This window comes from Pteropus vampyrus, unplaced genomic scaffold (genome assembly GCF_000151845.1).
Source record: "Pteropus vampyrus isolate Shadow unplaced genomic scaffold, Pvam_2.0 Scaffold100, whole genome shotgun sequence".
Taxonomy (NCBI): Eukaryota; Metazoa; Chordata; class Mammalia; order Chiroptera; family Pteropodidae; genus Pteropus; species Pteropus vampyrus.
Genome location: NW_011888881.1, coordinates 3,594,146 through 3,616,018, shown reverse-complemented (window position 1 = coordinate 3,616,018; position 21,873 = coordinate 3,594,146). Strand labels below are relative to the sequence as shown.

Below are 21,873 nucleotides of genomic sequence, written 5' to 3'. Positions count from 1 at the left end.
GGTTCATTTACTTTTGGTGCTGGGGATCAAGAAAAACAAAACAACAAGTTCCTTTTATCTTGTGTTTAATTCGAATGCCCACAGGTGCTTTTGCATTTATCAAAAGTAAACTTTGGTTGTCATAGTTGTCAAATGCGTGTTAGAAAATACCATGGTACAGGAGCTGGGAAGGGGCCTATGGATTAGAACTTCATAGCTCTTCTGAGATAAAGTGACTAGATATCGTTATTTTTAAAAATGACTCAAATGTTCCTGAATGATGGTTGACAGGGTAGGAAAACTACTGCATAGCATAAGCTTCATTAGGTTTTTCCTAGTAATTTACCGACTGGGTTTGTGCCACAAACTAAATGATTTTGTGCTTTTGCTTGCCTCCAAATCGAAGAAGAAAATATTATGTTGTCTTATATCACACTCTGTGCTCCAAAAATTCCTGGAAGCAGTGTAGATGATGTATGAATTGGTGGTTAAAAAATATTTGTATAAGTATTGAGGTGTGTTTCTCAAACCCCAAAGTATTAGTTAACTTGTTTGTGCAAACTCTGAAATTAAAACATCGGATGAGTAGAACCACTCAAGAAATTTTTCCTAAAAAGGTATTGATAGACTTAATTCTAAAACTATGCAGTAGTGTTATGTCGAGGTAGTAGAATTTTCTGTTCTGTCGTTTGTATCATTATAAATAATTTAAAATACTGTATTTGTTAGAAAATTTAAAGTTTTCATTTTAGCTTTTGGACTGATATCAAACCCTAGAAAGTATTCACTTGTTTATCAGACAGTAAGTATGTTTGACAAGTGCATGAGCATATCTGATGAAATGGACCTTTTTTGGGGAAACCTTAACCAATAGTAGTCCTGTATTTTAAAATGGCTGCGTGGAGGACAAATGCTGTCAGTAAGTTAGCTGATTACAATAGTGTTTACAGTTGAACTTGGGATAAAGTGATGGTGTGGGGCGTTGCAGACTTCCAAGTAAATTGAGAGATGGAGGTCTGAACATGTTCAGGAATGACATCAGCAGAACGCAGTATTTGCCTCCCATGTCATATAGGCAGAGGGATGATGATTTTTTTCCTTCCTGACATCAGCCAATTCTGGCACCAAGTGGTTGTCCTGTAATTAGTTGTGACACTGCCATCCATAGTTAGCATCAGACTCTGTAGGTTTAAAGACTCAGTCCTATAAGACTGTCCTTAACTTCAGGTGCCACTCACAAGTATCAGAGCCCCAGGTCATCCACACTTCTGTTGGAGGTTCTCATGTCCCCCTTTTCAGGTTTGATAATTCGTTAGAATGGCTCACAAGACTCAGGGAAACCCTTAACCAGTTTATAACCAGTTTATTATAAAGGACCAGGTGGAGAGGTATATAGGTACGTAGGTCTGGAAGGGTCTTGGAATGTGGACGTGTTCACCAATCTGAAAGCCTTTTGAACCTTATCATTTAGAGGTTTTTACGGGGGTCCCATTATGTAGGCATCATTGATTAAGTCACTAACCATTGCTTACTCACTCAATCTCCAGCCCCTTTCCCCTGCCCTAGAAGTTGGGGCATCGTGGAGGCTAGAAGTACCAAGCTTTTAATCAGGGCTTGGTCTTTCTGATGACCAGACCCCATCCTGGAGCTATCTACGAGCCTACCAAGAGTCACCTGATTAGAAGAAAAGATACTCATATCACCTTTATCACTCAGGAAAGTCCAAGAGTTTTCGGAGCTCTGTGCCAGAAAACTAGAACAAAGACCAAATATCTTTTGATGATACTATAGTTGGGGATCCCAAACCTGGATCTAGCTGGTACCTAGTGTCTAGCTGGGCATTGATTCTGTTACATGGCATAAATGACCTAGGCTTGTGGTCTGATCAAAGCGTGAGTCTTACAATATGTCTGTTGCTTGACCCTTCTCTGGATGCTGGTTCACTTTTGGAATAGCTGAGTGGCTGGGCGAGTATAATCTGTTCTCATTATGAGCAACTTTTAGCTCAGAAGCTACTGTTATTGTGGAACCTTCCCAGAGTCCCTTAGAACAGTGGTATGTGTCCCTTTTTTGCACTAGGTCCAAGGCAGTGCAGAAAAAATGTTTACGGACCATATTTTTCTTCCTAGTCAAAATGAAAATAGCTTCATGACCCTTGGGAGAAGCAGATATATTCTTAGTATACACTAGAAATCAGTGAGGAAATGCATCAGTACTAAAATTTTAGCAGCAGCACAAAGGCAGCTGTCCAATCTTTAGTTCCTGATAGTGCTATGTAATAGAAACCCAGGGGTACTGAAATGCACTATCTCATGAACCCCTGAAACCACCTGCAAAGGGGTTACCATCATTGCTAGTTGGCACATGGGCTAACCCAGGCTCAGAGAAAAGTGGCTTGACTGAGAGCACATGGCGAGTGAGCTGTAACTTCTGCCTATGTATAGAACTGTAGACGTTATTTTCCCTGTGTTGTTCCAGTGAAGATACTCACTACAACTGACGTGGCATCAATTGAGCGTCATTGCATGCCAGGTATTGTGCTAGTGTTGGGGTTACAGAAATGAAAAGAAGACCTCATCCCCTGATCCGGGACCTCTCTTCTCTTGACCTGGGATCATCTCTCTGCACAGGCACTTTGCTGCATCACTGATGCTGCTTCTCTCATTGGTGATTTTTTGCCATGCTTGCACCATTTGTTCTGCCAAGCTGCAGTGTTCTTAGCTGGAGGAAAAAAGCAGATCTTTAAAGGTTCCTCTCTTACTCCTGACGGTTGCTCTATAAGTTTTTTTGTTTGTTTTGAAGTGAACAAAAATTGGACTGTATCATTGGCTCTGTAAAGGATAATCGATCCCAGATAAAGAAGTCCTGGGAATGCAGTGTTCAGCATGGTGACTACAGTTAACAATACTGTATTGTATCTTTGAATGTTGCCAAGAGAGTAGGTCTTAAAAAGTTCACATCACAAGAAAAAATTGTAATTATGTGTGGTGATGGATGCCAACTAAACTTATTGTGATAGTCATTTTACTATATATTTATGCGTTTCAAATTATTATGTTGTACACCTAAAACTAGTACAATATTATATGTCAATTATAGCTCAATAAAAAAAGGATTATTGTTGCCTCGAGGTGGTCTATGCCTGTCTACTTGTCATAACTCTTATTAGGCTAAACTCTAAGGGCAGTGTTCACATAGCATTGTTATTGTCAGTGAAGTTGAAATGAATTGAATAAGGGTGATGATTTCCTAAGAAATGTTATCCTGGGCCCAGAGAACCATCATGAGGATGAAGTGACACTAGCATTAATTTTGGATTTTGAAAACTACTTGAAAATACAACCTCCACTCCCCAAACAATTAAAAATAAATAAATAAATAACTAGTTGGTACAGATATGGAGAAATAAATAGAATCATAATGCTGCTTTCAAAAATTTAGCAGGTATTCATCGGTGTATATCTTCCCTGTTTTATCTGTTTTATTACAAACTAGCAACTCTTACATGCATAGTCAAGGGGGGAGAGAAATGAAAGTGCTTATCCAGATGTCAAAGTGACGAATATCATGTGGGCTGATTCCATTCTTCCCAAATGATGGTTTGACATATAAATCAGATATTTTGCTATTTTTCCTAATACATGTTCACTTGAAGTTTTAACAGATCAAAAGTACCTGTTGGAACTCCTTTGTTCTGTTATTCTCATTGATAGAAATTCAGATACTTGGATCAATTCTGTTTTGAGTCTTACTAAAATCTCTAACTTGATAATATTTTACTTTTCTTCTAAAAACCTATATCCCCAGTGAAATGGAATTCGGAAAACAGCACCTATAAAACTAAGCCCTCTTGAATCTCTATTAAGATTTTTTTATGGTGCCTTTATATTCATAGTGCTTTGTTCCCACAGGAATAACACTTCTTGTTTAGAGGGAAAATGTGTTTTCTTTTCCCTCAAAGATAAAGAAATAAAATAAAGAAATCTCTTTTTTTCCCCCACTGTGCCTATGTCCTTTAAAATCTTGATTTTTTTTTTTTACATTTCATATTTGGTATGTATAGCCTGGGTTTTTTCAAAGTCAGCTGGTACTCTCCTAATGGGAAATTCAGCCAGACTTCTTTATGTTATTTGGCTTTTCCTAGATCAGTTTGAATACAGGACTGCTCATCTCATTTGTCTAAATAAATAAAAGTCAGACTTGGTGTAGACTTAACAATTAACATGAATGATCTGGAGCTATGTCTGTCAGCATCACTGAGTCAGGTCTTCTGGATGCAGAGACTAAAGAATTGGTTCTGGGAATGGGTATTACTTATCAGGGCTTTATTTTCTGTGCCTTGTTCCCCCATAAGCACCTGCTTAGCTTTTATCAGATACTTTTTTGGGGGAACAGGTAGCCACATGGTTAATGAAAATGGAAAAGAATGGAAAATTTAATGTTACCTTTATAGAGTTCCTCCCCTGGCCCTGTTCTCATCCTTCTCAGCTGCCAGAAAAGTATAAGGAACATTAACATTTCTGGGAGAAATCTATATTATCAGATTATAAAATGGAGTAAGGAATGCTTTTTAATAGTCATATAAATAAGTACTAAGACCTGACAAACTTCTTCCCAGCATGTGACGATGGAAGAAAAAGGTAATAAAAGAGACTTTCTGTTTCTCTTTTTAGGTAAGAATCTGTCTATGGGACCGTTAACACTGGGTTTACCATCTTGATGAATCCAAATAGTTCTTAGCAATTCTGAATGCCGGGTTGGTTGGTTGGTTGTCTTTAGAATATTTAGGTCTCTGGGTAGAATGAATATCTGCTGTCTACTCGAATTTTTTCTGTGAATTATAAAATTACTTTCAGGAAAGAAAGAAGAAAATCCCATTTATCTCATTTGAATAATCCAACCACTGTAATTGTTTTTATATACAGTTGTGTGACATTACATCATTTTCAAATTTCTATACACCTGTGCTTGCATAATCCCTCGCCTCGGTCCCACACCCCATTTTCCCTCTCATGAAGTGAACACAAGGGGTGGGAATGTGACTTAGCTATGGCTTCAGTTGGTCTCTATTTCCAGATGTCTCTGAGTGTGAGCATTCATTGTGCTGGCTGTGATTCTGTTCTTTAAAGTGATATATTTTTCATACATTATGGCCATTAAATGCAAGCCAACCTCTTCATCTGGTGTCAGCCAAAAGGAAAGCGATCTGTTGCGACGCTGGAGGAAAAGCTGGCAGTGTTGGACTTAACCTATATTAAGAGATGGTATGTTCTTTACCTTGGGGTGTCCGAGTATGATTTTTTTTTCCCCGAGTATGATTTTGACATTGCATGGTTTTCATCTCATTTGCTGACTTGTCTCTAACCTCTGAGTTAGATGTGACTTTATTGTATTTAATTCTAGTCCTTTTTCCTATACACATTTTATTTAATTGTCCTCATTTTTAAAGCTTTTAAAATATATTAAGTATATATCAAGTATCTTACCATATTGTAACTTTTATAGCCATCATTTTTAAGACTTTGGGGTTTTTGTCTTTTCAAAAGAATTTGGATAGCCAGAATCATCAGTCTATGAGAGTGAATGTTTTCTAACTCGCATATTCAGGCCCATTCAATGGTTCTGCCAGAGATATTTTTGGAATAAGATTAAGTGTTGTGCTGTAAATCTCAATATTTCTTAACTATAGACATGATCTTACCTGTGCTCAAGCATGTGAAACCTTTTCTGTAATTGGGCTCTGGAGGGTTTGGAATTCAGATTACTTGTATCGGTCGAGGATTAAAGGATGAGAGGCTGTTCAGTGTAGTGTAATGGCATCAGTTCAAATCTGAACTGCCTGGGTTTGAAGCCCGGTACTGCTATACTTACCATTGAGGAGATTTTTGAGCAAATTACTCATTCTTTCTTTGTCTTCTTCCCCATGGGTAAAATGAGGTTAGTGATACTTGCCTCGTGGGGTGGTCTTGTGAGGATTCAATTAGTACATTTAAGTACTTTGAATGTAGCCTTTCAGCAGCAAGTGCAATGTGAATATTACTTCGTACCGTTGTCAATTTTGTTAATCACTGAAAATCCATATAGTACAACCATCTATCTTGGACACACAGAATGCCTGGGATTAAGATTGGGTACTTTTGAAATTATTTTTTTTAAGTTTTAGGTGTTATAATTAAACTTTAAATGTGTTTTCTCGTTTGATAACTAAAGTTTCGGGCAGAAGCAATTGAGTGTTGGACTTATGAATTTAATATTAAATCTGAAGTGCGTTGTCAACATACAGTATTGCAGAGTTGATGTATAAAGATGCTGTTAGATGCTCTTAACGTCTCCTACAAACTATATCTTTTCCTTCTCAGTGACAAAGCATGACTTGAGTGAAATATGAATGTCATGAATTCTGTCTCTCCACAGATTCTGTGCTTTCTTCTGGGCCACAGTAGTTACTTGTTTAAGCACAGAAAGGAAACTCAAGGCCAACTTGGCATTAGTGCCATGTTTTCATTTGGGCAGCTATGGAAAGGATTGCTTTCCACACACCTGGACACTTCCTTGCCATGTTTTATAGCGGTAATCAACACACATACCTTGTTGTATCACAGTGATCAGCACACTTGAGAGGACATCTGCCCGTTCTGAGGCTAGCCCTTTCTGTTGTGGTTGGAGACATGCCTTTGAGTATTTGCAATGGATATCTGGTGATAAAAGTCACCTTAGTTGCTCCTGCCATTCTACACTGTTTCCCAAGAACATGCAGAGCCCTGTACACAATGCAGAATGTTTTAGTATGAGATGTTTGGGAGTTTGATTAAGAAAATCCACTTGAAAAGAATTAAGTAACAAAACAATTTCCATTGTTAATAGGATACATACAAATAAAACACAGTTTCCCTAAAGTAGTTTCATTTTTTCAAATAGTTACCAATCAAAGGAGACTGATCTTGTTTGTAAATTTAAATGGGGGTCGCAGGGGTTGGTTTTAATCTGTGTTGGTCAAAGCGGTGAAATCGGGTAGAAAATCTGTCAGCCTAAGGTAGTGCTGAGATTTCTAATAGCTTTCTTTTCTTCTTCCTTATCATTTCCTAAAATTCAAAGCAAGAATCACCCTATACCTATAACATTCCATAATGAACTTGGAGTATTTAACAAATCTAAAGTTAAAGCTTTATTACTATCATAATAAAACATTTCAGGCCATTCATTCCACGTGACAAGGAATCCACCCATTTTTCCAACTTTAGTCTACTTTTTAAATTATATTTTCTGTTGCCCTAGTTTTTTTGGGTTTCATTTTAATTTAATTTTACTTGATTTTATTTTTGGCCTTTGATACCTTAAATCAATGATACCAGTTTCCTGTTGTTACATATGCTTTGTGCTTGGGGTTGTCCTAGGTTTTGTGTTGTTTCTCTTTTCCCGAGTTTTACTTCTTATCTCAACAAATCACATCTTTTTCTTGCTGTTCCATTTGCACAGTGTCGCTCCTAAAGATGAGCCGCTTTATCCTATGAGGCAGTGGGGGAAACATGGAAGCCACTTGAGGAGCATTGCACCGAAAAGTATTTTTGTAGTCAGATGATGGCATATCATGGAAATTGTAGAGTAGGTTAGGGTTAGAGTTCAGCATTCTGTAAATCCCATGACTTCCCAGTCTCATGGGTCACAAGAGCCACAGATGACACTCGCTCAGGAGGAGAAACGTGAAGGATGTGTTATAACTAATGATACGTACGATCCTTGAACATGTATTGATTGCTAACAACTGCTAACAACTGCTGTCTCTCCCCCAGCCTACCCCACCGCCAGTCTTTGCATAAGCACAAATTTGGACCCAGCTCTTTATGCTTTTACACCTTCTTCCTTTCATAAAGACTTTAGCTGGTTTATGACTTGAGTTGAAACAAGGAAAAAATGAGGAGACCTGCAGTGGTCTGTCCCCTGCCAACCAGAAGCCTCCTGTGGTATCCAGACAGAATAGTTCCCTCAGTCTGTCAGCACTTCTATCTTTGAAGGTGGTTTCTGCTTGAAAAGTGGTGACTATTAGCATAGCTTTGGGATAATTGCTTCTCCTTCCTCTTTCGGGATACTTTTTTTTTTTTTTCTCAGATACTTTTCTATTCTTGTTGACTTTGTTTTTGCAGAAGATACAGCCTGTGGTTAAAATGTTTTGGGTCCCCACTTGAACTTTCTGTGGGAGTACCCAATTCTGGGGCACCCTCGCCAGATCATCAGTGCTAAAGAGTGCAGAGGATCTTCTTGGTTAATAGAAAAAGCCATTTGGAATGACTCTCAAAGTCCAGAAACATCCAGACTTTCCTTCAGTACTTTTTTCTGTTTGGGGTAGCAGCTTTGCCTAGTACAGGGGAGGGAGGGGCTAGCTGGGAGGGCTTGTGTTTAAGGGGTTCAGGAACAGGGGATTTAAGTGTGTCTTTTGTGTTTGCAAGGCACTAACACCACTCCCGTCTGTATTTAAATGCTGTCCCCAGGTTACGACTATGGCTATGTCTGCGTGGAGTTTTCACTCTTGGAAGATGCCATCGGATGCATGGAGGCCAACCAGGTTGCTTTATACTTCGGTCAAATGATGCTGGAAGGATATATTTTTATGTACGGGGAGGGAGGGTTTCAAATGATTAAACTTTGGAAAGGCACCAGAAATCTATGTTTGCAGCATCCCACATTCCAACCAAAAAGTGGTTGTGAAGAGAAACTTTAAAAGAGGCTGGGAAAGTTCTAGAAGAATTAATGGGCATAGAGTGTATTTTAAAAACTAGAGCCCTGTTGTAGTTGGACCATATTCCAAAGACAGTAGATGGGGAAAAAATGACAGGTCTACAGTGCTTCCCTGTGGAGTGCGACTGAGCTGGGGATCCTGATGCAAAGAACGGTCCTTCAGTGTCTGCGATCTCAGGGAACTGCCTCGCACAGGAATTCTGGGTCAGTACTTTTATCCAGACCTAGGATGAAGACCGCTGATGGCAGCTCCTGTGGCACTCAGGTCCTGCCTGCATGTGCTACTTTCGCAACAGGGCCATTGGGGAGGAGAGAGTCGTGGATTGTTTGTGTCTGTTGCATTAATCGTTGTTCTTTGCAAACTGGAGTTTCGTGCTCAGGTTCTTGGCTGCATATAGTTAAAGCTGGTGAATCTGAATCTGTACTTACCTTATGTTTGAAACACCTAGATGTATTCAGCTTGTCACCTAGATCTCTCATCTGGGTCTTTAACTGAACCCTGCCTGGTAGTTTTGGGAAGAATTATGAAATGGATAGAATCTTTCTTGTTGTGGTGTTTCTGTGGGGAAAGTTGTGTTTTTGTGGTGGTGTCTGAGTTGCTCCATCCGTAAAGTGGGAGAAAGCAGCTTAGTGATAATGTTTGATTTTTATGTACCCACTGCCTGTTTTTTATTGTTAAGATTATTGAGGTGACATTGGTTAATATCCACTGCCTATTCTTAACAGCGTGAATGCAGTGCGCCCAGAATCTTAAAAGAAGGCTCTGCCGGAAGAGAGTAGTATCGCATGTGAACTCTTGCTCTCGTATGGCCTAATGCCCTTTCATCAGCTTCGATCCATCCCGCTTGCTCGCTACACTTAACCTTTTCCCTTTGGCCCTGAATGGAGATGACATGTTCTGAACCCTTTAGGAGCGAGCACCAATGAAAAGAAACTTGACATATCCATTCCTATTTTTAGTAGCATAAATACTGCTAGGTCCGCAGAGAACCATATCCCCTTGACAGGGATCTGGTTGACTGATTTGTTCCATATCCATCCTCGAGTCAGTCATTTAACAGACACTAATTATGTATCAGAAACTGTGCTACCTTCTAGTATTTGGAGAGAAGAATGAAGGTCCCAATCTGTATGCTTATGGTTAATTCCATTCTGACAATCTGTCCTAATTTGAGAACACTCATTTAATTCATAAGCATCTTGTTCCTATCAGTGAATAGTCCTTAAGTCTTTTGCTGCTGTACGAAATAATAATGTGAGTGGTGGAAACACGGAGGAGCCATGGCAGATGCCATCTCTTTTGTACCGTTCTCCTAACTGTGTGTTTCTCCTAGAGGGGTGTTGCTTTTTATCAGAGCCATTTAATCTTTGATCTAAATGGGCAATGTTGTGCCTTACGTGCCTCTTCTCACCATCCCAACAAAAAAATCTTGTCTAAAGTATCTAGCCCCCTAAAGAGTAGTGTTAATTAGACTTAGGGTAGCCTTCCTTAAAAACAAGGTTTATCCTTAGGCTTTCTAATAGAGCCACATCTGGAAAAATGTCCATTTACATAGCAGTATCGAGGGGGTGCAGCCTATAGACTTTTCTCCCCCACATGCCTCACTCATTCTATGAACACTCTTTAGAGCCCCCAGATCCCTGATGACTGACCCTTGCCCCCAGATCCCTGATGACTGACCCAGTGAATGGGACACCAGAACAAAGCAGGAGCAGGGCCAGAATTCTTCTACGTGTGAAGCAGAATGTTTTGACAGGTAGCCATCCTCATGCATAGGGTACCATATGGCGCTCTGTGCAGGAGTACAAAATAAAGGACAGCCTCTGTCTTCTAGGACCTTATAATCTCAGACTAAGAAAGGTGACAAAGATTATGTGGTACTCATGGATCCCATAGGGTGTACTCTCAGATAAATTCCAAATTTTTGTCTTATGTCATTTTTAATAGTCACTGGAGTTATTCCTTAATAAGACATCACCATATCCTTATTCAGGCGACCCCATTTCTTAGATTTTTATACTTCCCTAGTCATGGGACAGAGGGCCTGCTGCCAGCACCGCCACACAACAGAATCATGATCCAGTCAGCCTTCTTTTAATAACCTTTACCACAACACAGAATGTGTGCAAATCATTTTAATAGAAAAAAAATTTTAGAACAACTTCCCTTTCTCCAGGGAAGTTTTTGTTTGTAGCATAGAAAAGAGGAGTGTGGGGTCTGCAGTTAGATGTTACTTCCTAGCTGAGTTGTTCCTGGCGAGGTTCTCAACCGTCCTCAGCCTCAGTTCCCTCTGTTATAGGTACCTCATCGGGCTCTGGTGTGGAGTAGATGAGATCATCCATTCATAAGCGCCTGCTGTGTGCCTAGCATTTTACTGGATGCTGGAGATGCTGCAGTAAACAAGACAGATTGTATAACCTCTGTTTTCGTGGTAGAAGACAGAGCATAAACGAGTAGACAGATTTAAAATAATATATGATAGTGCTAAGTGCCATAAAGATAATGAACAGGGTATTGAGAGAATGCATGGTAGGGGCAGTTTTAGACGCAGGTGGTCAGGGAAGCTTCTTGAGAAGTGACATTACATTTGAATAGTGACTCCGAGTGAATAATACATATACAATACTGCAGTAGCATCTGGTACCTAGTAAGCATTTGAAATTAGACAGTCATCTCCTCCTCCTCCTTCATGTCAAGTCATATCCAATCAATTCTAGCAAAGTAAATATATTTTCACATTTGGATGTTCTTTAAGGAAATGGATGTGGATCAAGCTTCCAAGAACACAGTAGTTCAAGATCTTCTGAGAGACATAAGAATGTGAGGGAGGAAGTCATTACTCCTTAGAGTATGTAAAGCAGGCGTTTATGGAACATGAATGTCTCTGTCTATTCATCCATTCTCCTTCCCTCCGTTTTACTTATAGACCATATTGGTACAAATTCTGAGTCACCATCTGCTAGGCACCTCTGAGTAGAGTCTATGTATGCTCCTGAGGAGGTGTTTATGAAATACTTTGAGTTGAGTTTTTAATAACTCTTTGCTGTCCTGACTCTTGATGTGAAATTTTTTTCATTTATCATTGACAATACTTATAGGTCTAGGGAAAAGGAATAAAGGAGCCTTCGGCCAGCTTGCTTTGTCACATATTGTGGGGTATATGTGCGTTAATGATAGAGTATATGGCTAAAAAGGATGTGGTTCAGGATGGTGACCAAGGCCCCTCTAGCCCTTCCCAGTACCTTCATGGAAGCACCAGACTGTAGGATGCTCTGCAGCAGTACCGAGCACTGGTCAGGGGACTCATCAGGGCATCAGGCAGCCAGCAGCTGTCTGTCTGGGGAGGTCATTTCTGACAGAGGTCTCTCGGCTCAGACCTTCACCATCTCTATCTAGAAGTGGGAAGCCAGCAAACACTGTGAAGCAGAGCCTTTTATTCTCCTCCTTGCTGGGAAAGGTATTTCTAGCAGTGATACATACCCTCTGTTTTTTTTTTGTTGTCCAACTCTCTGGAGATTGAGGGTGAATATTCATTCTCTCCTTCTGCTAAGTGTGCCATGGTCCTGGGACTTGGGGAGGCGAGTAAGTAGCGAGTGTTAGAGTAGCAATTTCTTTCAATGGTTGCCCACTTACACTAGCTCTCTCAGACTGTTGTCATTTGGTCTGCAGGAATTAGCATTTTATTTTCCCAAATTTGCAGGTGTGATTTTTTTTTTTCTCCTATTCATATATGGCCAGTCATTAAAATTCCCTTACAAAAGCTAGCTCTGGGAGAAGAATTCATTTCTCTGGAATTTTTACTCAGATTTCTTAGCATCAGTGGCCTTCTTTAGCCAAAGATGACTTGGCTATATGACAGAATTATCTTAACTTTATAAAGTGCAAGGAGACAGATGCCGTTAGCACCTGACATGAATATTCCTTGAGACCCTGGCCTTTTCCGGTGCGGGCAGGTAAAGGCTGTAGAATACATGAAGTTTTATGAAATAATGTCTTTGTGTGTGTGTGTCAGCAAAGTTAAGAGATTTTGGGTTTTTGAAGATAACTAGGATGGCCAGGTTGTTTCTGAAGGTATATAAAGAAAGCCACATCTTAAATGGGATGTGTCCTTGTGATTAAAATGATATCAATAGGGAAAGCTGCTGCTTCGGGACACAGGAAGACTGTTGTGAGACCGTGATGGAGAAATGGGTGAAGGCCCAGTTTGTTGAAATCTTACTCAATTTGGTATCAACACTGCAGGAAACACTTCAGTCGCTCAAGTTGCGTGCATTCGAAGTTAAAACAACAAAATATTTATAAATTCCTGCAAAGTTGTGTTGCCTTAAACCCTCACCCCAAAACTACTTCACTGAAGAGAGTGTGGACTCCTGACCAGAGCTCAGCTGTATAACTTGTGGCTTGAGTCATGCTATTTTTCCTGGAAACTTTAATCTCAGTACCTTCTCCTGATTGCCCGCAGTAGAGGTATTGGTAGGAAAATGCATTCTAAAATGGATGAATCACCAATTATTGAAGATTCTTGCACTCTAGAGAGTTTCGGGTATTCAAGGGAATTTAAAATGATTTTAAGGATTGGTGATTTGATTATGTAGTTCGGTTACCCATCCAGTGATCGAGTCTTAACCGGGCACGGGTAGTATGTCCTAAGGTAAACACCGTCCTAAGGTAGACTCTAGAGGCAGACTACCTGCGGTTGCACCCCAGACGGCAGGTAGCCTAACGTCGCTGTGTCTCAGTGTTCTCTCATACTTGTAGAGATTAAATGAGCTATGCCTGTACAGTGATTACAGCTCCTGGCATGCAGTGACCACTGAGCATGTATTTGTAATTGCAGCAGCTTTTCGTCTGACTGGAACCAGGAAGTCTTAAGTTAACAGTAACTACAGTCTTGGCTTCATAGAGTATGTGGCTGAAAAGGACGTGGTGGCAGAGCTCAGGAGGATTATTTTTGCATCAGCAATACTTCCGATTCAGCCTGTTGACTGGACTGATTATAAAGGGGCTGCTTCCAGGTCTTTCTATGAGTTTCTATTGCCTTGGCCTTCAAATCTTAAATTCTCTCAAGAGAAAGAGCGGGAGATATACCTGGGGCATGGAATACGGGCAGACCACACTGGAAATCTGGTCTGTGGCTTTAAAACCCTAAGCTCTGATAACCAGCCGCTGGCCTTGCCATTTCTCAGACTTTTCTCCAGTAATTATAAGAGGTGCTCTGAACTGGATTCAGTTTAATTTTCTTGAACTTGAACGATAAACAGTTATCATTTGGCAGTTTTAAGGGGAACTTCCAATGGGTGTCTCCTATGATGAAGTTTATAGTTATTTTGGTCTTACCTGTATCATGGTTCATATCTGTGGATTGAAGTAATTTAATTCTTAATTTCTTTTAAATTGGAAATGTGCCTATATAGTTTAACCTTGTGTTTTGATATATCTCTTTCAGCTTGTATTTTTAGTTAATGCTTGACTTTTAATAAAAATGGGATTATGTGAAGTGCTAATTTTTAGTCTTGTGGCCTTTTGGAACTTGATTATAGACAGTTCCTGGAAAAGCAGGCAGAATATGTGTAATTCTAGTTCACTAGCTCAGGGGTTACACAGATGCACAGTTCAGTGTGTGATCTCGGGTTTAACTTTGGTTTATGACTGTGTACTTCCAGACAGTATAGAATGAGAAGCACAGACAAGTTTAGGGTTCCAGCTTCATCACTTCCTAGAGTACGTAATGTATGTGAAGTGCTTGGCACAGTGGCTAGCATGTGGTTCATGCTCAGTAGCAAAGGGCGATTCTGTGACACTGAACTCTGCTTAGTAGTCCTCCTTTTCCTTGGCTGTTTAACTGCCTCTTGTAACTCAGATGCCTGAAAAGTGGTAGTGCTGCTTTGAGGGGCAGCTAGATCCTTGGCAGCCAGTTTGCTTGGTGTTGTTGCCCAGTGCCTCTTCCATGAGACTGAGATATCTTGGACTGAAAGTGAAAGAGGCTGGGTAGCCTGTCCTGACAGCGTCTGAGGGACACATGCTCAGACATCCAGGCATGTGAGAGCAGAGGACCATGGCCACAGCACTTCTGTGATAGAGAGCCTTCTTGTTACTCATAGTTCTTTTATCACAGAATTTTCTTAGTCTACAGGTGGCATTGAATGTTGTTAGGTGTCCTCTCCATCTCAATTGAACTTGGAGGTTATGATAAGGTCTCATTCTCCACAGGGCCAAGTGTTCAAGTGTTGTCATTACACCCTCTAGCTCATTTATATATGAGCTAGATATATTACATGTAGTGTATGTTTAATATGTACATGTTTCTTGTTAAGAGTATTGATGGTGATGGTATGACTTTGGTAATCATGGATAAGCTTATGTATCTGAATTAATCATTATTTTAAATCTCACATGGTGAGAGTAGTAATGCTAATATTGTATATTACCAGAATCAGTAGTCAAGTGAAATTTGTGTTTAATCTGTATAAATGCTATTTCGAAAGGAAAATGTGTAGGAGAAAAAGAAAATAGATTATTGGTTAACAAGCACTTAAGAAGGGGGTGGGGTGAGCAAGAGGGAAAGTGAGCGACTGCTAATGGGTAAAAGATAGGGTCTCTTTTTGTTCTAGAATTAGATAATGGTTATGGTTGACCAACTCTGTGAATATATTAAAACCCACTGGATTGTATATAGTGTTATAAAGGTGAATTTTATGTATATGAACTGTATTTCAAAATTTTTTTAAGTCTTTAAACTTAGCATGGAAACTAAGTTCAGGCTCCCAGCCTGATGTGAATGCATGAGTCCACGTCTAAAAAAGAAATCTAGAATCATTTACCAAAAGGAAGAAAGGATGCGAAGGGTGGGGAGTGGTGGGGAGGGGAGGGAGAGAGAGAGAGAAAAAGAAAGGAAAAAAGTCAGTCAGTTTGTCTGGAAGCTAGAGATTTAAAACTTCAATCTCAAAATGTATGAAGAATTTCTCTGCTAAGTAGGTATCTGTAGCATTTAAGCCAAAAATCTGAAAGATTATGGCTGAAATTGGAAACAAGCCACATTTGAAGTGGCCCCGTGGTTTGTGCACAGCAGTTGCTCAACGCAGCGAGGTAGGCTTTCTGCTTGAGTATCGACACGGTTACGAAGGAAAGGAAAGGAAGTAGATTTAAAATTAAAATGCCATTTAGGAAATCCTTGGGCTATTTTTTAGAGGCAGTATTCCTTCCTGGTTTCCTGGAATTGTTGACCAAAGCTCAAAGCTTGGGGCAGGCAGGGTTGGGGAGACTTGAGTCACTGCCAAGTAGGTGCCTTCCCAGTGTATCGTTCTCAAGGGTTCTTGCCAGCAGCACTGACGATGTTGCTGTAGTCTTTGACCTCTTGTACAAGGGTTGTTTTTGTTTGTTTAGGAAAAAATTGTAATTTTCATATCATAAAATTCACCCATTTTAAGTGTACAACTCAAAAATGTTTAGTAAATTAACCAGGTTATGCAGCCATCATTATAATTCAGTTTTAGAACATCTTCATCACTCTAGGAAGATCCTCGTTCAGGGGATATATGTATAAGTATACACACACACATATTTTAAATGATTTCAATCTTAAAAGTCACACAAATAGTGCAGAGAATTCTTGTGTGCTTCGTAAGCAGATTCCCCAAATGTTAACTTTTATCGCATTCGAATGCAGATTTTTGAATAGCAATGATCCTTTCTCTTGAAAAGAGGCTTCATTAACTTGTCCTCCCACCACACCCTCCTTTGGTGGTTGGGGTTGCTCTTCTGGTGGGGTGAGTGGCTGCTTTGGAAGGTGATTAGGGCTTAAGTTATCAAATCAATGCTCCCATGAGGGTCCCCTGCTAGCCAAGGGCTTTGGTTGGGGTCGAAGGATGGGAAATAAGGCCAGAATCAAACTTCCCACTCCTGGGCACAGTGAGATTTTAGTGAGGCTTTTCAAAAAACCAACAAATGTGCTCCTTCATGAGAGAGCTGGCATCTCTGTGCTAGGCAGCATTAGACAAAGAAGCAAAGCAGCCAGGGAAAAGGGGAGTAAAGTCCACTGGCCTGATGATGATTTCTGTAAGACAGCGGTTCTTAACAGTGGGGCAGGGTAGGAAGCAAATTTGACACCCTCTTCTTTCCTCGCCAACCAGTGGACATTTGGCAATGCCCAGAGACATTTTTGGTTGTTACTACTGTTATCTAGGGAATGGAGGCCAGGAATGACACCAAACATCCTACAGTAGATATGCTCATCCTACAGTGGGCCCCGCTAATGAAAAATAATCTAGCCCAAATGTCAGTAGTGCCAAGGCTGAGAAATCCTGGCATAATGCAACAAAAGATGTGGTTAGTCAAAGAGAGGAGAACGCCCAGCTTGCTATGGATTGTCTCTTAATGAATCTTTCTCCTTGCCTTCCTCCAGGTCCTAAAAATTGGAGAGTTGTGGGTGGGGTTAAGAGTGTAGTGAGTGTGCAGACCCGGCTCCTGCCCACCCTCCAGACTACCAGTCACAAGCTTACCCTGTGCCCTTGGGATAGGAGCTGTGAAATGGAACCTATTTGATGTGTTGACCAGAATAAGTTTTTCAGATAACCAAAGGTGACTTTTACACTCAGCCTGGGATATAACGAAGGTATTCTGTTATCCAGTAGACATGCCTGCTGGATGTGGGGGTTGGGGTCAGATTACACGCATTTGGTAGCAGTTACTGAAAAAGCCAAACAAGTTGAGATTTCTTTAAACAGTACAATTGTACTTAACATTTCAGATAGTTTTCCAGGGAACATTTAAAATGTGGGTGCCGATTTTCATAGCCCATGATTTATAGTGTATCAAACGTTTGAAGTCTCTTTGGATCATCTTTTCATTTGGCTTTATTTTGGAAGAAGGTTTTACAGAGCCATGTAACTAGGGCCAGCTTGCTGAACTAATTATAGAGACTAAGCTCAAGGTTAAAGGTGCATATATTTTATCTTAATAGGACTTTGCTCTCAATGGGACATCCTCTAATACTAATTGTTCTGTCTGGAATCACACTGGAAATATCAGAAGCAACTCATTGTAATTTTTGTTAACATGGTGAATACTGAGCACCTCCTATGTCATAGTGAATACAGTGGACATGTCTCACGTTCTAGTGAGACAGGACTGCTTACAAGTTTTTAAATTTCTAAACTTTTCATTTGGGAATAATTTCAAACTTTATTGTTATTATTATTATTTTTTTAGACGAGGCAACCTTTGGTTGACCTCACAGATTGCAAGGACCTTGTCGGTTTACAATCTCTTATTTTTTTATTTTTTACGCCTATAGCATCTGGTCTTCCTAGGTGGTCTCCCATCTGAGTACTAACCAGGCCCGACCCTGCTTAGCTTCCGAGATCAGGCGGGATCGGGCTTGTTCAGGGTAGTAGGGCTGTAGACGGAATTATTTCAGACTTTAAAAGGGATATACAATAGTAGAAAGAATACCAAATACTCTTCATTCCTATATTTCATAGTACAGTCATCAGAATCAGGAAGTTAACATAGTTACAATATTGTCTGATCTACAGAACTTTTTCTCATTTTGCCATTTGTCCCACCAGTGTCCTTTTTCTGGTTTAGGATGCGGTCCAGGATCCCATGTTGTGTTTAGTTGTCATATCTCTTTTTTTTCTGTGATAATTCTTTAGTCTTTCTTGGTCTTTCATGACCTTGATACTTCTGAAGGGTAGTGGCAGGTGTTTTGCAGGACATCCCTCAATTTGGATTTGTCTGTTTTCTTGTAATTAAATTCAGGTTATGCATTTTTTGGCAAGAATACTACAGGAGTAATGTGTCCTTCCCTGTACATCCTCAGGTAACATGTGGTTTTGTTCCCATTACTAGTGATGTTAACTTAGACCACTTGGGTAAGATGGTGTTTGTCAGGTTTCTCCACGGTAAAGCTATTAGGTATAATTAATTTGATTAATTGTAATTAATTAACAAATCTTATGGGGATGTACTTTGAGATTATATGAATATCTTATTTCTCAGCTACCCTTCTCCCTTAATTTTAGCATCCACTGATGATTCCATGTCTAACTGTTACTACTGTGGGATTTGTCTAATGATAATTTCTGTTTCCGTCATTCTTTATACATTTGTTAGAATTGTATTATTAGGAAAAGCTGTTCTTTCTCTCTTATTTTACTTAGTGAACAGAACTAAAAGTATGTGGTATATACAAACATGGATATCTATCTCTGTGTGTGTATATATATTTAAAAACTATTTCATGATAAAAACTTCAATCCCAGTTGAATGTCACAGAGTTCATTTTAGCTTTACTCCAGTCCTTATTTGTAATTCCTTTTTGCTAACAGTGAAAATTCTAGCTTTCATTATCCCACAATATACTTACTTGCTCCACCCTAAAGTATACATAAGTAGTTTCAGAATTGTCGATTCGTACCCCTATGAAGAACTACAGTACAGCATTTAGGTACAGTTCTTTTTGTCCTTAGCCTGAGAGTATATAGTCAAAATAAATTTTCCAAAGTTACTTAGATTAGTTCTTCACTACCCTGCTCATTTTCAGTATGATTGTTATTCATTTTGCTGTAGAAAACATGGAAATAAGAGTTAATGTATCCAGTCATTTCTGTACTGCTATTATTATTTTTTAATTAATGGACTTTTTTTTCTCCTTCTAAATAGACTTTGTTTTTTAGAGCAGTTTCAGGTTCACCAAAAGAAAAAAGAAAGAGCATAAAGTACAGAGAATTCCCATATACCTATCCCAGCGCCGCCGCCACACTCAGAGCTTCCCTAACCACACAGTGTGGTCTATTTGTTACAGTCAGTGAACTCACATTGACACATCATTATCAACGAAAGTCCATAATTCACATGAGGGTTCACTCTTGGTGTTGTACATTCTTTGGGTTTGGAGAAATGTATAATGGCATGTATGTATCATTGTAGTATCATGCAGAGTAGTTTCACTGCCCTAAACATCCTCTGTGTTCCACCTGTTCATCCTTTTCTCTCCCCAAACCTCTAGCAACCACTGATCTTTGTACTGCCTCCAGTTTTTTCCAGAATGTTATATAGTTGAGTATGTAACCTTTTCAGATTGGCTTCTTTCACATAGTAATATGCATGTAAGTTTCCTTCATGTCTTTTCACAGCTTGATAGCTCTTTTTTTCTTTTTCCTTTTTTAAGTTTTGAATAATATTCAGTTGTCTGAATGTACTGCAGTTTATTCATTCACCTACTAAAGGACATCTTGACATCTTGCTTCCAAATTTTGACAATTATGAGTAAAGCTGCCATAAAATATATCCTTGTACAGATTTTTGGGTCAACATAAGTTTTCAACTTCTTGCATAAATACCAAGGAGTGTGATTGCTGGATTTCATGGTAAGAGTATGTTTAGTAAGAAACTGCCAAACCACCTTCCAAAGTGGCCGTAGTAATTTGCATTCCCACTAGCAGTGAATGAGAGTTCCCATTGCTCCACATTTTTACCAGCATTTGGTGTTGTCATTGTTTGGGATTTTGGCCATTCTAATAGGTATGTAGTTGGATCTCATTGTTTTAATTTGCACTTCTCTGATGACATGTGCTGGGGAACATCTTTTCATATGCTTATTTGCCAGCCATAGAGGGTTTTTTTTCCCTTGTGGTGGTCTTTATCAAATTGAGAAGGTTCTCATCTATTCCTAGTTTGCTAAGAGTTTTTATAATGAATTGGATGTTGGATTTTGTCAAATACTTTTTCTGCATCTATCAATCATATGACTTTTTTCTTCTTTAGCCTGTTGTGATGGATTACATTGATTTTTGAAAGTGAACCATCCTTGAATACTTATAATAAATCTTGGTTTTGGTGTACAGTTCTTTTTATATATTGTTGGATATGATTCGCTAATATTTTGTTGAGGATTTTTACATCTAGGTTCATGGGAGATATTGGTTAGTAGTTTTTTTTCTTGTAATGCCTGCTACGTAGAATGAGTTAGGAACTGTTCCCTGCCCTTCTATTCTCTAGAAGAGATTGTAGAAATTTGTTAATTGTTTGATAGGCTTAATTGATGCACCAGTCTGGGCCTGGTGTTTTCAATTTTGGGAGATTATTATTGATCTAGTTTCTTTAATAGATAAAGACCCATCCAGATTGTCTTTTTCTTGTATGAGTTTTGGCAGATTGTATTTTTCTAAGAATTGGTCTTTTTCATCTAAGTTATCAAATTTGTGGGCATAGAATTGTTCATAATATTTTTATCCTTTTAATGTCCACGAAATCAGTAGTGATGGCCCCTGTTTCATTTTTGATGTTAGTAATTTATATTTTCTTTTTTTCTTAGTTATGTTTAATGCTCCATAACATACTTTACCATGGTCTAATTAATTCTTCATTTGATATTTTGAGGTCATTTATTTTCATAAACAATGCTGTGCTGAATATCCTGGTAGATATCATACGTCATTAATTATTTCTTTAAGTTAATTCCTCTAGGTGGGCTTGCCAGATTAAGTGGTGAGTATATTTTATGACTTCACAAATGTTGTCAGATTGCCATCCAGAAATTGCCATCCAGTTCTTTTAACGATGGTGTTTGAGAGAACCTGTCTTCCCTGTATCCCAACTAGAGCTGCATGTTAGTAACAAAATACTTGTACTGGGTAGTGGTACATGGATATTTGTCATTGTAGTCCCCAATTTTCTACGTGTTTGACATTTTTCATAATTTTTAAAACCATGTTACCAGTGCAACAAAAAGGGAATGTTTTAATATTCCTGTCCTGGGTTATTAGTGAGATAGAGCAGTTTTATATTTGATTACCAGTTATTTGTATTTCTTTTATAAATTCTTGGGTTCTTGATATATATATATATATATTCAACTAAAAGGAGAAAAGCAGGACGTCTTACTTATTCTGTCTAGTCTTAAAGGCCGATACATATAGGGATGTCTATTAGAAATGTTGAAAATAACTGTATTATCTGAATATGAAGTGAGGTTTCCCAGGAATTTATCCCTCAAAAAAAGATATAGTAAGAAGATGTTTTCAACTTAGGATAAACTTCCCCACAGTGACATTCTTCACATATTCAAAATTTGGTATATCTCTAGCAACTTTGATGACAGTTTAAATGATGTGCTCTAGAAAATTGCTGGATGGCCTAAAATGGCTCTATTGGTGATG

At 39.1% G+C, this 21,873-nt stretch overlaps 1 protein-coding gene and 1 pseudogene across 5 annotated transcripts in view; one reads left to right on the top strand and one right to left on the bottom strand.

Moving 5' to 3' along the window:
* RBM6 (RNA binding motif protein 6) overlaps positions 1-21,873 on the top strand; it is a 100,594-nt gene that overhangs the window by 44,649 nt on the left and 34,072 nt on the right. For 3 of the 5 annotated variants that reach the window (XM_011364722.2, XM_023533354.1, XM_011364723.2), the window contains one exon: positions 8,466-8,539. The exons of the other annotated variants lie outside the window; for them this stretch is intronic. In XM_011364722.2, the coding sequence (XP_011363024.1) occupies positions 8,466-8,539 (74 nt within the window). The remainder of the gene's footprint in view (positions 1-8,465; positions 8,540-21,873) is intronic. 5 annotated transcript variants of the gene reach the window in all.
* LOC111742755 lies at positions 17,997-18,115 on the bottom strand (annotated as a pseudogene).